The sequence below is a fragment of the Cryptomeria japonica genome, chromosome 2 (assembly GCF_030272615.1).
Source record: "Cryptomeria japonica chromosome 2, Sugi_1.0, whole genome shotgun sequence".
Lineage (NCBI taxonomy): Eukaryota > Viridiplantae > Streptophyta > Pinopsida > Cupressales > Cupressaceae > Cryptomeria > Cryptomeria japonica.
The window spans coordinates 43,299,626-43,315,749 of record NC_081406.1 but is presented as its reverse complement, the minus strand read 5'-3'; the positions used below and the strand labels follow the sequence as shown (position 1 = coordinate 43,315,749).

The 16,124-nt window shown below is 36.9% G+C and overlaps 1 protein-coding gene across 6 annotated transcripts; it reads right to left on the bottom strand.

Moving 5' to 3' along the window:
• Positions 1–1,474: 1,474 nt before the first annotated feature.
• On the bottom strand, positions 1,475–10,756 carry LOC131075020 (uncharacterized). 6 transcript variants are annotated; one of them, XM_058011795.2, is made up of 8 exons: positions 10,420–10,756; positions 9,480–9,871; positions 9,191–9,384; positions 8,841–9,067; positions 7,096–8,593; positions 2,184–6,012; positions 1,932–2,025; positions 1,475–1,814 (listed from the first exon to the last, which is right to left on the bottom strand). In XM_058011795.2, the coding sequence occupies exons 5-6, from the start codon at positions 8,578–8,580 to the stop codon at positions 2,344–2,346; spliced, it is 5,154 nt and encodes a 1,717-aa protein (XP_057867778.2). In that variant the 5' UTR covers positions 8,581–8,593; positions 8,841–9,067; positions 9,191–9,384; positions 9,480–9,871; positions 10,420–10,756; the 3' UTR covers positions 1,475–1,814; positions 1,932–2,025; positions 2,184–2,343. The 6 variants fall into 6 exon arrangements, with proteins under 6 accessions (XP_057867778.2, XP_057867779.2, XP_057867776.2 ...); XM_058011796.2 differs by having other exon boundaries at positions 8,841–9,030; XM_058011793.2 differs by having other exon boundaries at positions 8,887–9,384.
• Between the last annotated feature and the right edge of the window lie 5,368 nt (positions 10,757–16,124).

Sequence of the window (16,124 nt, the reverse complement as noted above, 5' to 3'; positions counted from 1 at the left end):
TTTGCCCCCTACAAGATCATCGGCTCCTTCAGTGGTTCAACAGCTTTGGGTATATGGAGGACAATACAATAATATTTGATTGTTTTATCATTTTCCTGCCAAAGATGTTCAGGCCTTCATCAGGGGGTGAAAGCTCTTCAATGTCAATCTCTTTGAGGACACTCCATGTCAATTCTCTTGATTACTTCCTTCCCAGTACCCTCTTTGACAATAGTAATGCAAAACACCAAGTATGATCTAAAGATGATGGACATACTATTAATAAAGTCAGGTTAGGCAATGCTTATCTAACAGCTACAAGCTCAATCAACACCATAAGCCAGTCTTCAACATAGAGAGACAGCCATCTGCCCCACAACATACACGAATCATTAGCTCCACAAGTTGTTCAATAGCTTTTGATGTTAGAATGAAAACATCAAATACAATTTTGGTTATTTAATATTTATGGACATAAATATAATTTTTTTCTTTTATTTTGTATTTTTCATCTTTCATCATCGTTCCTTCCCACAAAAGGAGAGCCTCATGAGTAAAATGCAGCAGGTGCAAGACAAATTGTGCCATCAATCATCTTTTGTATATTGTATTTTTTTTCAATTCATCCATAAATATGCTAACTTGAACAGTTAATCCCAAAGATACTTAATCTTGTGTATTGCAGATGCCTGTAAGTGTTACTTACAATTGAGATGAGGAAACAGAATCAATCACCCAGCTAATTTGAATTTCAAGCACCTGAGCTCGTCTCTCAAAAGCATCAGCATTTCAACATTATTCTTCGTGACAAAGAAACATCACAAAAAGCTGGTAATTCCTGATTAACAAAGAAGCAAGCTCAGCAGCTCTAGTCCACAACCTGGGTTACAGTTCTGCCTACAATCTTGCCTGCATAAGAGATCAATGCAATGTATTGGTTCTTATTAACTTTATAGTTTCATTATCGAAACTGAAATAAATGCAACAGAATTAGGAAACATGGTGAATGTTCCAACCTTTCAAACGGGACCTACTTGGTGTTGCATTCCAAGAAAACGAATCTTGTCTGCTTCGCATGCCCGATTGCAGAACTCATGAAGCCTCATGAGTCATGCCTGATTGCAAACTCATTAAACCTCATGAGTCAAGCCTGATTGCAGAACTCATTACGCCTTATCAAATGACCACAATGCCAGGACGAAATTTTAAACTAAATGTAGGTAATATATTACATTAATTTTCTGCCAAGTAAAATATTGTACACCATATTCATAGCTACAAAATTTTCTTGGTAACTTGGGATACAGATTAAATGCGCAGAAAACTACAAAAAACAGTCAAGTCTATCTTTCTTCCACTACATTTTATAAGCAATGTCATGTCGAAATGCGTCAACTGTCATTAAAACATTATTTCTTTTCAAATGACTTTCCAAAAAGGAATTTGGATTTCCTAAAGAACTTTTCAACACAGTAACCTGACAACTCGGAGAAAATAAAAACAAAGAATGCTGGCTTGATTGAAACAAAAACAATGTTTAGCTAAAACTGAACATGACATATCACTCATGATAAAGAGAAATATATACACCTGAAAATATTGATACATTTATTCAGGAAGTACACTGATTCTTGCAGAAACACTCCCTTTTCATTGAAGATCATGAATATTTACAGGCCAAAAGGCCAGGCAAAGGAAGATCAAGAAATATTAAATTCCATTATTTTGATTATTCTGAGTGACCTCCTGCTTTCTTCTCTCCTAAAGAAATGAATGATTATCTGACGTGATTACTACTTGCTGATCTCGCCAAGTCCCGCCTTCCGAACAAACACCTGCAACCCAACCTTGTTCAGGTATACTCTAATATGAAAAAAATAAGCATATTACTCTCAGCCACCACCAGAAACCTCAAGATGCAATATACAAATAATTTCTGTATGTGTTCCTACCAATCCAGTGGCCTGCCATTATTTGCATTATTTTGTCCCTAAAGAGGTGCCAACCAGATATGGGTACATGTTGCCATGTTTTCAAGTTAATTTTCTGCATATTGAGATGGATGTATATCATTTTTGGAGATGATCTAACAGTAAGGTGTTATCAGAAATCATAATTAAATGTTAATAAAACTACAATTTCTTTGACACAAAAGTCTTACGAATGACATGATCAAAAATTCTGACGGGAAAGATGACACTTACAGTGCTGTTGATCAAGCAATGATGAAGTTGATTTGTCATCTGCCGAGGAGTGCATTCTCCATCTTGAGTCTTTTTTATGAAATTGTATTACGGAAAGAAGCTTTAGACTCCCATGTCAAGCAGCATTTTTCATTAACACTGTAGAATTTTGCACAATGGTTTATTGAAACCCAGGAAAATTGATTTCTATCCGTTGAAGTTCTGATGGAATCTCCTTTGTATTTAGAACACCAGACCCATATGTCAACGTTTTCATGCTCTCATTTGAAAAATGATTTCGATTGTTCAAAGTCTCCGATGTTGTAAATCTTGATCTGACCTTTGAGTTTGACTTCAAGTGGGTTGACATCATAATACCGTCCTGCAATTGACAAGTTCTTCCCTGTAGAAAGGTAGGCGCAAAGGATGCCTCAATAGAAGTTGCTTCTGTGTCAATATTATCATCAATAATGATTACCTCAGGATCAGAGTGAGGGAGGGAAGAATCTGGAGATTGCCATTTCATATGTTGACACACATCTGCAGGACCATGTGATACACCATTGCTCATTGAGTCAGGTGAAACGCATGAAGAGGGCATCTTGGTGCTTAACCATGGATGTTGAGCTCCATTGCTAACAGCTAAAGGCTGGCAAGGTGAGGCTGTTAAATTCCAAGAATAAACCTGTGAAATGCTTTCCATGTCTATAGGATTTTCTTTTCTGTAAGTGTTGGCCTGTGAAAAATTAACCATATCTCTTGCTTTAGCTCCAAAAGGTTGAATAAAATTTGAATCTTTTCCTGTTCTGTCTTCAAAACATTTAAGCATATCTGGATCAGAAGCTTGCGGCCTCTTCAACGCTTGAAAATGTTGATCATGTCCATCCTTCCCCAAATCGGCTTCAGATCTGGATTCCAATGACGTAAGGTGATTTCGGTTGGGAAGTGAATCGCCACTGTCAGTGCATACATCCTCCACTTGCCTTGATTGTGTGCCATCTTTGCTTGACAAAATCACATTTTTTCCCATTAGACGCAAAATAGGATTTCCAAATATATGCACTATACTGGGTTCACGTGAATAACTTGCATTCCCAAAGGATGATAATCTCTCTGGAATGTCTGTTTGCTCTGTGACCATGTCTGAGTTTAAAGAAGAAACTGCATTAGACTCAGATAATTGGCTCTCATACGTTTTTGGGAGCAATTTGGACCCAGAGTGAGCACCAGTTTCCTTGCTCAAGAGAGTAGATACATGACTAGGGATATTTGATACTTGAGGTGAAAACCCACAAGCATTGATATCAGGATAGCTCCCATTCTTTCCATCCATGACTCTAAACGACGGATTACTTAAGGAGCTCCTGAAGTTGTGCTTCAAACCATATTGTTCTTCTGAGACCCAGGAAGAAGTACTATTGGATGAACTCAAAATCCCATTGAAAGCACACGGGTGTGTAGAAGAATTTGGGTTCAAGATGGAGCCATGCAAGACATCAGTTGCTGTACTTATATCCCCTGATTTTGCAAATAGAAGAGAATCTGACACAAATTGAGGCATTGACACTGCAGGCAACACATTACTGGTAGCAAAAGATTTGGAATCCTGAAGTAAAATGGAACTTCCCTGAAATAAGCTTGCTTGAGATATGAGTGGGAAACCTGTAGAGGTAATTATCGAGGGAGATGTCTGGACAGAAGGATCAAATGCTGGTCTTGTAAAATTTTCAAAACTTTGAGGTATTGCTGGAGACACCTCATCTATGCTCATCAAACCTGGCCTTGTAATTCCCAGATTTTCAGATGTTAGTTCACATGACAATTGAGATTTGTCAGCAAAATTACTACCATTTGACACTGGAGTAACATCAATACTATCTGATATCAACACAGTAGTTTCATTTGAAATTGCAGATTCCTGGAGTGGTTTCAACATTTGAGAAGAAAGTTTGTCAAAAGATATATTCACCAGTGAAGAGATATCTGTTGGTTTGGTTTCAATATAGCTGATTGAATCTGAAGAAGTATTCCTGACAGACATACAAGATGGTTTTAAAATTGCAGAAGCAACATCTGCAGACTTGTGATAGAATGAATCACTTTGAGTTAACAGCTCATGATTCGGTGTCTGATTTCCCAATGATACAGGTGATAATTTCTCCTTCATTTCATTCCTCACACAGAGGAACTGTCCATCCAAATTCCTTGGAAAGCCATCCCTCTTTCCAAGATAGTCATCTAAATATAAATTTTCAAGTTCCTCCACTGAGCATGAATTTAATTGACTTTGAAATGAGACACAAGATTCACTCGAATCTTTTCCTTTGTTTGGCGATAGGTTTCCAGTAACATCGTTGCACATGGCTTGAGGCAAACCAAGTTGTTGATATGAAGGTTGGTTATTGCAGGCCTCTAATAAACATGAAACAGCACCCATCTTCTCAGGAATTGTATATGAAAGCATGCAATTTTGCAAATTCTCATCTGTAACAAAAGCTCCATCTTGAGAAGATTCCTTTGAAACTTCATAAATGGGGAGAACTGTGGAATCAAGCTGTACTTGGGTTTCACCTGCAAGCTCATAACTAATGTTCCCAGTGGTTTCCAAAGGCTTTGCTAAGAGTTCACCTGATGACATTGCTCCCGACTGCAAATCAAGATTTGATCTATGTTGCCTATCTATAGAAGAGCTTTCCATTGCACATACTGTTCTTTCTTTATTACTCAAGCTATCTCTGACTTTCATACTATAAGCTTGATTACTGGTGGAACCAGCATCATAAATCAACTCTTGAGATTCTCTTTTGGATTCAGTATCATGTACTTTGTGTTCAGAATCAATCTTGGCAACATCTTTCATGTTCATTAAACCATACACTATATGTGAAACCTTTTTCATTTTTTGTGAACCAAAACTACATTTAAACTTCCTTGAACGCTTCTGCGGCACATTGGTGTATTCCGAGCCAGTCTTCTTCGAAGATGATCCTGCAGCTGGGTTGAAAGAGTTTGGTCTTATTAAGGTCTTCAAATTCAACGTTTTTTTGCTTTCCTTAAAATGCTCTTTAAATCGAGCCCTCTTCAATTGACATGACATAGATAATTGTGTTTCACGCACGGATGGTCTTGTCTCATGCTGCAAAGTCTTTGACACTGCGATACTCTCAGACTTTTGAGAATTGAATGTATCACTGACAGATATTTTAGCTGAGTCATGTGAACTGTGTCGCCTCTCTTCATTGGAAGGACAATACTGGCAGTTTACCTCTTGCTCAACTTGGGGTTTAACTGAATTTGGTGAATTGGTCTCACCGACTGATGAATGCACTTTTGTCACTGTGTTTTGGAAGTTCAGGCTAGACAAGTTCTTCATCCTTTTCGAAGTAAAGAATTCTTCAAGTTCCCCAGAGGAGTTGGAGTTATTTTCTAGAAATTTCCTTGAATGTCTTGCTTTGTTTCGTTTTGATGACACATCTGAAGGAAGGTAATGTCCCTTATCAGATGACTGTAATACAAATGCTCCTGCAGATTCCTTTGAACCCGTTGGATTTCCTTCAGACAATTTTGAGCCCTCCAGATGATCCTGTGACTTGGGTTCCAATACATTCCTCGGCACTCCATTACCTGGATTGTAACACCGTTGACCAAACCCTGCTAACTTCAGGCTTACTAGTTTGTGCTTAAACTTCTTTCTTTTTGAACTTCCTTGTTTGTTGAAGCAAGCCCATGAAGCTGAGTATACAGAACTGGGTAGCTTCTCTTCTCTTGTAATTTCTTCTGATGCATGTTGAGACTTGCGCTGGGATATGCCTTCATTTAAAACATGCTTTACTGCAGAAGTCCTCGGAACCTGTAATGACAGCAATTGAGTTAAATCTCTTGTACATGGCATCTGCAAGTGTATTAGAAATTTGCTACACATATCGAAATAAACGACTGAAAAGATGGCCTTTCAGAACGATAAGTATATGGAGTTCAAAAACAATACTGACGGGCCATCTTAGAATGGCTATTTTGACATTGACATTGCAGTTTCAACAACTTCTATGCTTTGCATGCAATCTTGAACAGTAGATTACACACGCTTCACAATAGTGAACTGAATATTGAGGCTTTTCAGTTGCATAATATTTTGCAGTGAGAAATGCATATTTTATTATTTTCATTCATCTGTATTTTCTTTTCCACACAAAGTAATAACCTACCAGGTTAACAGTCAATAAGGAAACAAACTTCGGGAACTGTGGCCTGTAAGTTCAATAGTTCGATCAGTAAACACACTTCAGAAAAGGTGGTCTACAAGGTTAATAGTTCGATCAGTAAACCCACTTCAGAAAAAGCGGCACGATGCCAAATGCTGTACCGATTTTGTTCCTTCTCTAGCTAATTTAAGCTTCTACAAAATTCGTCATGTGCGCAATTTCTTAGTTCCAAAATGCCGTAGAATAACATTTTTCAGGAGAAGTTTGCCCAGTTATGTATTCAGCCAATCTGTTTTGGTGACAATTCAGAAAATTGAACAAAGTTCATAGGAAAAGAAGCTGCACGAGGGCAATGTAAAGGAGCAGTTTATTATACTACTTTGTCTATAAGTTTCGAATCGGTCAACTACTTTACCTTTGTTCTTTGTTTCAGGATTTATTAAAAAATAATGGTAAGAGAAATCACGAATCATGCCAGCGTTTTTGTTGGGTTTTGCGGAATTAGACTCTACCCACATACAGAGGTGGATTGTATTGATCAGAGATCATTTTAAAGGGCATAAGGACTTTTTCAGCAGGTGTGACCAACACATGTTGTAAAAGAAAACCTCCATCACCGTAAACGACATGCACAGCTTGAAATGAAAGGCATTTGGCTACACGAAAATAGATAATCTCATTTGAGTTCTACCAAATTCAGCAATGTAAATGCAAAAAATCAGACAATATACCTTATCATGACACTTATCCAAACCAATCGAACTCAAACTTTTGCCTGCTCTAGTCATATTTCTGAAAGCTGATCGCCTGCTTTTCCTTGTGCCACACGATTCCTTATCCCTATCTCCAGAAATTGAAGGCTCCTTTTGAGTTTCCTTGGGCAAATGAGGCAGACAATCCGTTTTCAAAATCGATGAATTCCGCAGCCTCTTGGGATTCGGGTCTGCATAGTCAAAATGTTTCTTGGCAACTCGGGAAAGAGGGGTTCTGTGTCCCCTCCTTATGCTAGTGCCGTTCCATTTAGAAACATCCAGCTGTAAGGGATCCAGCTGTTGAGTAGTAGTGTATATCAAATCCTCCAGTGTTCGACTAGGAGCCACAGCGCATATGTCTACCATTGAACGCTTCTTCCTCACCTTAGTTTTGTTTTTGGTGAGCTTGATTTCAGTTTTCTCGGCATTTGGTTCGGCATCAAGACAATGATCTATGTGGGCATTTAGAGCTGTGTTTGATGTGGACGAAAACGTCCTACAAACAGGACACACTTTCACCATCATAATACCATCTGTAACGCTGCCACCTGAATTCACCAAGTTTTCAGTTCTTGCAGAATCTGTCTTACTTTGATCATGATGGTGCTCTTGCTTTTTACTTTCTTTGTGGAATCTGTCTGTAAGTTCCTGGGATTTCATTTCAAATGTAAGCATTTTGTTTGATTGCTTGCTGCGCTTGAGAAATCTGTTTTTGATATCTGATAAAATCTCCGGTCTCTCCGTTCGCTTTCGCCTGGCCTTGAATGATATTTCTGAATTAGGTTTGGATGATATTTCGGAATTGGGTTTGGATGATATTTCTGAATTGGGCAACTTATATCCACTCGCTTGTTCCACTGTCTCTGGAGTTTCGGTTTCAGAACCCTTAACCTTGTGTTCAGTCTTGCATGGAGTACCCAGTTCCCTATCTCCTGTACCTGCAATTGGCTTTGACCCTTGATTGTCTTCTTCTGATGTGCCTGCAATTGCCTTTGGCATCTCACCGTCTTCTGCACCTGCTTGCGCTCTCAACTCCTCATCCTCTTCCGTTTTGGTTTTGATTCTATCACAACCATTTCTGATTTGGCTGCCAGCTTCCCTACAAGCTCTTGTCATGACATCTTGATCTCCTGATGTCACAGACACAGATTGTATTTGTTTTTCACGGACAATCTTTCTATTATTCTTCTGGCCTGTTTGCGTCCTTTTAGCTGGTATCCTTATAAGAAACCTGTTGCCGGAATCCTTAGCTCCAATATCTTCACATGTTATAACATCATTTCTTTCAATATCGGTCCCATGGATAGCAGCAGCTTCCAGCTTAACCTTTTCCTGAATCAGATCTCTCACAGACTGGGGATGCTCAAAAGGTGGCAAGACTGGTTTCCTACCATTGTCCAAGCAAACTTGCAAATATTTCTGAGAAAAAGGCCAGTTCTTTCTGATATCGTTTGATCGAACCATAGACACATACTCTCTGCAGAAAACAAACAATACTGTTAATTTAACAACTATAAAAGCCACCCTATTAATGTATACTCTATTACATATCACATGCAGACCATTGGGCTGCAAAAGATTTCAGTTTTAGACTGCTATCCATGCAGATCATTCAACTGCAAAAGATGTTTTCTTTTAACTGCTATTAAGGATCAACCAATAGTGGCAAACTCCAATGCACAGATGTCTTGCCAATACTACTAACGCATGATAAAACTATATACTTTGACTAGGCATGGAAGGACGACTGCAAATTTGTTGTGGCATAACTGGGATCACCATAAGCATGTCAATAGTGAATTCGACCTCGAATCCCTACAAGTTGGCAAGGCTGCTATAACGCTCGCCTGGTACAGAAGATAAATGCCGACTCCATGGATACTTCTTCACATCATGCTTGTCATATGATCGTGGCTCTCGCAAGAACAAGCTGTTGATTAGTTTCGCACACCTACAAATACAAGTAAAGTATTTGGCCTAGGATAGCAAATACCAGAAACGAAAAGCTTCTTTTCATATGGACAGATGATGATATGGGTATTCGGATAACAATATATATAGCTTATAGTCTTACTAAAAGAACCCGAGGATTTATCTGAGGATAATGAATGGTACGTGAGCCACGGCTGCCAGTGAACAATACACAAGCTTTCGCTTCTGAAAAGCAACTGGTTGTAACACCCACTACGACATACGCTTCTGCTCCTGATGGCTGATCATTGCTTTCGCTGCAGCCAGATCTACTCAACTGTATGGGCAATCTAGACTCTACCAACCATACAAACACAACTGGGTGATTGCCTCCCTTAGATAGATAGATAGATACACAATGAATATCCATCAAGTTAGAAGAATTCATATACCTTATCGAAAAGCTTTGCGAGCATGAAACTGGAACATCCTCCTCGGAACTATTGAATTCCGGCTCGCCACAAGTCCCACCTACTGAATTCTTTCCACCAGCCATTTCAAGATTACGATCGTCTACAACTGGGAAACTTCCCATTCTCATGCCATTAAGTTATCTATTTATTCCCTTGCGCGTCGCGGGTTCGAAACTCCAATCCACCTTCGCACACTATATGCTATAAATATATCTCCACAACAAGCTGGAAAGATTAGGCTTCCTCTCACAATATAGTTGCGCTGACAGAAATTCAAGGCCTGTAATGGAATTGGACAGCCATCATTGACATCCGCGTCTTGGGCTGAAAAACTGCCGATAATGCTTCCTCGACTTCCGAACCCAAACGGCCTGCAAACAAACGACAGTTCGCTATCCGATTAAAGCGCCATTATCACAAGCACAACAAAAAACCACAAACCACAAGCTCAAAAAACCATTCAAGATCCTCGACTGTTCACTACCCAACTAACTCGCTATCCGAGAAAACGCAAAATCTTTACGTCCAACCAGAATCCTCTACAACTAAAATCTAAAACCACAAACAAAGCAGCGCTCTTGTTAAAGTTTCCCGCTGCCATTAAATCAGACATTCCCATTAAAAATGTCCGGATCTGAGACCGAGGGTTTCAAAGCCAAAATCCAACCAAGCCAAACCAAAGCCAAGCATTTCCAAGCACCTCAGATTTTCTACCCAAAAAAAACCGAAAAGCCCAAACCCAGTTTGATGTCCCAAAGCTTCTGAACGCCGTTCCGCATTCCCTCAAAGACAAAACCATCAATCAAACCAAACCAAACCACATAAACCTCTGATCCAGATCTACACCCACTTGGACTCGAACCTCAGACCTTCTCCACAATGGCCAGAAAAACAAATTAACTAATCTCCTACTACTTACGCTCTCTAAAGCCGAAGCCTCCATCCGTACTCCTCCAAACCTACACTGTAAACACCTTCTCAATCCGTAGCCCAAAAGCCCACTAAGTACTCTCGAAAACCACACACAAAAGCAAAAAAAATTCAATCTTGATTCATCAATCCACCTGCTACAGAACCTGAACGACCACCACCACCACCACCACTCTTGCATTCATTCATTCTAATCTTCTGCTTCTCCTCCTCCTTCTTCTTCTTCCTGCCCTCCTCTCCTTTGCCTTGGCTTTGTCTTCTTTTCATTATTCGCTGGCCCGCCCTATTTATTTCAGCCCCCCACTTTATTCAACGCACCGTAACGTTACACAAACACCCATATATATATATATATATATTGTATACATCATGAACGCGCACAGTCACACGGTGTGGTGTGGTGTAAACCAAGCAGTCGGAGTAAGAATTACGCCTACTTTCTTTGCTCTCTCTTTTACTGCGCTGATTCCTTTTGTTTGTTTTTTAAGCCTTTTAAAAATGGCAGCATATAAAATCCCTTCACCTCCTCCACACAATCCAACGTCACGCCCTCAAAATTTTCCTTTTACCTTTTGTTGGTTTTGCCAAATTCAACCCCACCAGTGGCCTAGTTGCGCACCATGCTGCCCGTGCATGCATTACAATACAAACACATCCTTATCCTCCTCCTTCACTCTACCCCAGCTTTACGGAAACCCTCCCTTCTCTTCTATGCGGTCCACTCGTATAATTTTGTCTCTCCATATGACCACACGACTAGCTTTCCCCCGCTATCGCCTGTTTTTACCCTCACTTGTTACCTTGAAGACTTCTCGATTGGGGGAAAGTGTAAGTTAATTGGATTTTGGATGCTTTCAATAGATCTGACTTAATTGGATTTTGGATGCCAAGAAGATATAAATATAGGTTTTAAATGTTTTTTAAGCATGGAATTGTTTAATGTTATCTGATTTTTATAATCTATGCTAATATCATTTCTGAATTTTCACAAGTGAAACTGTTTTTTTTTCTGATTTCTTTTAACTACATACGACATTTAAAATATGTATTAAGATTTAAATTTCAAGACTTTGTATTTAAAGACTTTGTGTTTGGAAAAGATTTATTTTAGACTTTGTATTTGGAGAAAATATGCTTTTTGTTCAATTTGTTTTCTTTAGATGATAAAGATTTAAAGATTTAAAGCTTTAAATCTGTTTATTGTTCAATTTGTTTTCTTTAGATGATAAAGATTTTGTATTTAAAGACTTTGGTATTTGGAGAAGTTTCATTTTAGGTTTTCTAGTTTGATTTAATTGATGTTTTTTATTGTTTATGATAAAGATTCATGTATTTCAGGTTTGATTTAAATGTTTTTATTGTTTCAATTTATTTTCCATTAGATGATAAAGACTTTGTATTTAAAGACTTTCATATTTGGAAATTATTTATTTTAGGTTTGATTTAAGGACTTTGCCTTTGGAGAAAATATGTTTTTCTATTAAGTTTTAAATCTTTTTATTGTTCAATTGGTTTTCTTTAGATGATAAAGATTTTGTATTTAAAGGCTTTCGTATTTGGAGAAGTTTTATTTTAGGTTTGACTTAAAGACTTTGTATTTGGAGAAAATGTGTTTTCTAGTTTGATTTAATTGATGTTTTTAAATGTTTTTTTATTGTTTACAATAAAGATTCATGTGTTTCTAGAAAATGTATTTCGAGTTTGATTTAAAGACTTGCTATTTGGAGACATTTATTTTAGGTTTGATTTAAACAAAGATAAAATTGTGTATATTTTTAAAAAAGTTGAATTTGATGAAAGCTCTATTTTTAACAACTATTAAATAAATTTTAAGACAATTATTGAAAATTTTAAAATCGTCAAAGAGGTTGTGTTCAAATTGTTAGGTCATAAGGTTTTCAAAATGGAGATCCAAGTTCAAACTTTCTATTATTGACATTTAAAGGTGGATTTCAAGTAGTGACACTTAGACTTTAATTGTTCCTTCTAAGTTGATCTAGGTTGAATATGTTGAATAGAAAGGTTGTGGAAAGAGAGAAGATCCCCCTTGTGACCTTTGTTGTTGTGGGATTAACTTAAATTGTTGGTATTTTGGTATGGTTTTGTCATTGATGTCAACACCTATCAACGCTTATCAACTTTGGCACTTTGAAGGATTGGCAATGTTCGTCGGCAAGCAAGTGACTTGAAACACTAGATATTATGAATGCAGTATGTATTGTTTCAAGATTTCAGAGTAATCCTAGAGAAAATCATGAATCAGCAGTAAAAAGGATTTTTTGGTACTTACAAGGCACTACAAATCTTGGTTTATGGTATCCTAGAGATGAAAACTTTGAATTATGTGCATACACATATGTAAATTGGATAGGAGATGTGGATGATAGAAAAAGCACCACCGACGGAGCATTTTTTCTTGGAAGCAGATTAATTTCTTGGTTGAGTAAGAAACAAAGTTGCACATCTTTATCAATAGCAGAATCAGAATATGTTGCAGCAACAACTAGCTGTACACAGGTATTATGGCTTAAGCAAATGTTGAAGGACATAAAGGTAAATTGCAAGGAACCTATAACTATCTATTGTGATAACACTGCAGCAATTGATATATCTAAGAATATGGTATTACATTCTAAAACCAAACATATTTCTATCAAATTGAATTTTCTAAAAGAGAATGTTGAAGCAAAAGAAGTAAAACTGGTTTATGTGAATACTAAAGAGCAGATTGCAGATATTTTCACTAAACCTCTACCTAAGGAGACCTTTGAATATCTCAGAGATCAGCTTGGGGTCATACCCCCACCGGTAGAGACTTAGACAGTTGATGTTTGTCATCAACCGACAAAATTAACAAAAAAAAAAAAAAATCGGCTTTGATGAGGAGAGCTACTTCTCAGGGGGAATAGTTGGTATACTTAATTGGTTGGTATTTTGTATTTGAACTTGGTTTTGTATTGCTTTGGCATTTGATGTCAAAGGGGGAGAGATATCTATGGAAAAACACATTATCTTTTGGGGAGAGATTGTTACTTCGAGATTGATTACTCTCTGTATCTAAATTTTGATTTCTGGTTATGATCTCTTTTGAGAGATTGTTGGTTTTTGGTATTTGGCATTTTTGTTTTGGCAATTTGATGGTTTTTCCATCTTGTGTTGCCATCAATGCCAAAGGGGGAGATTGTTGGTATTTTGGTATGGTTTTGTCATTGATGTCAACACCTATCAACACTTATCAACTCTGGCACTTTGAAGGATTGACAATGTTCACCGGCAAGCAAGTGACTTATGCATAGTCACCGGTATTTGGTACACCGACAGGATATAATATTCACTGGTACTTGGAATGATATGGAAAACACTTGGTTATGTCGAAGACATCGTTTGGACACTTTGTCTTGGAGATTTGTTCATTGGTATATTCGTGTTTGCATATTTGTTGTTACCGGCAAATAGGTCCAGGTTATGCATCGGCAGACTTATCTTTTCCAGATCAGCACGACACGCTTTGGAGATGATTTAGTATTGTTGTAAATGCATTAAGCCGACATGTTAAATCAGTTATTGCATCGGTTATTGATTTACTTGTAAAATATTTTTTATTGTAATATCTTTTAGAGCTGACCTACTAAAATTGGTCTTAGGTTATGGTATAAATGTAAGATCTTATTTGTAAGATCAAAAGTGTGATGTGAAGGAAGGAATAATTCGGTATATGCGAGAATAAGTAGAGCTATACACGCAAACATCATTTGAAGGTGAAGCAAGGATTTTGTGAAGGCATATCAGAACTGAATCGGTACTGAATCCAACATATGAAGATGTTATTTTGAGCAGTACATTATTATTGGATTTAACCATCCAATTGTAGTCAATGTGACTCTTATTTGCGTTTGAGCAATGAGCTCTAGGCGCTTGGCCTTTCTGCATGTGTAGACCCCATTTGTATACACATACTATCTACAGTAGTATCATCTGATTGTGGGTAAGGTTTCCCACCATGGTTTTTCCCCTTACAAGGTTTCCACGTACAAATATTGGTGTTATGTGTTGTGGATGTTATTGTCTTTCTGTTTCATGCATTAATCTTTACCGGTACTGCAATTAACTGATAAACTGTCTACCAGCATAAAGTTTGGTTTACTGGTATTAAGCATTAAGGTTGGTTAATTTGTTTTGGTTTGAATTTATTTGACAACTAATCCCCCCCCCCTCTCAGTTGTCTCTGAGACCTAACATAAATAATCCCTCCTCACTCAAAAGAAAAAAATCAATCTAATACTTTAAAAGTTATAATCAAGGTTAATAATCAAATTTAATCTGTGTGTTTGCATCATAGTTTAAGTAAATTCTATCATAGTCTCATATCATATAAGTTGATCTAGCTACATTTAAGTGGTCTCATATACTATTGTATAGTAAAAAGGTATGATATTCATATTTTTTCCTTCTACTTTTGGGTTTGTTTTAGCCATGTCATAAGATATCTTGATTTAGAGCTTGATTTGAATGAATTATGTGTACTTGAGATAACCAAACCCCTAAAGTTTTATGTGCATTGCAACCATCACCCCCTTGCACTACCTATAGTAAATCACTAGTGTGACTATAGCACTTAGATAGACTCAATGTTGTGGTTATGTCTAGAAAATTAAAAACAAACTCTTGCCAATTCTATGCTAATCTAATTCAAATTTGTGATTGTTATTCATGAAATTCATACAATTTAATTTACTTGAATTAAGATCTTGGTTGGCATACTTAAAGGCACACCCATGAATTTTAAAAAGAGAAAATATGTGTTATAATATTAATGTTACATCATATGATCATCTTACATGCAATTGCATGATGTTGTAATAGGGAAACGCGTCTATATTTAGTCTATAGATTTACCCCATATACATATGCTTTATAGGTCATTAGTTTGGTCACAGTATTTAAAGAGGTCAATTATACTATGTAAAAATATTGTGAACTCATCAAATTCAAACTATTTAAGAGGTTCTTAATGTAATTAGTTTAATTTGTGTGCTTATGTTTTCAACCTTTTCCTTCAATTATGTAGGTCATAACATGTTATCAAATTTCTAGAGTTTGAGAGTGAAGGAAAAGTTGATGTTATGTGTTGTTTCATCACATATCATTTGTACAATAACTATTTAGGTAAAATAAATGCTCAAAATATGCTTCTCTTGATGAAAAAGAGATCAATGAGTTTTGATAACTATTCAAGTAGGTTTGAACCTCCCTTCCAAAATAGATAAGGATGGATGTGAATCAAATTCAATAGAAAAGTAAGATTCGTAGTTAAATTGTATTTTGATGATTATAATTTTAGGCGATATTGCTAACAAATTATGGGATAAGATCAATAATTAGTACTAGGAAAGAAGTGTAATCAATGGAGTATTTCTTAAAATAATTTATTTTCGCTAAAAATGAACTAAGGTGATCTTTTTGTTCATTTAAATTCATTAAAATTCTATCATGGCCATTCCTACAACATATTAGCCAAGCAACTATAAAAATAGAAAATATGCATTAAAAATTAAACAATAAAAGCAAAGAGTATATTGAATTGGCATAACCACATTACAAAATACCATGGACGACCTCTTCAAGGAGGCAACCACCTTTAAGAAATGTTTAATTCAAAATATGAAATCGATGATCTTTTCTCATTGGTCTTTT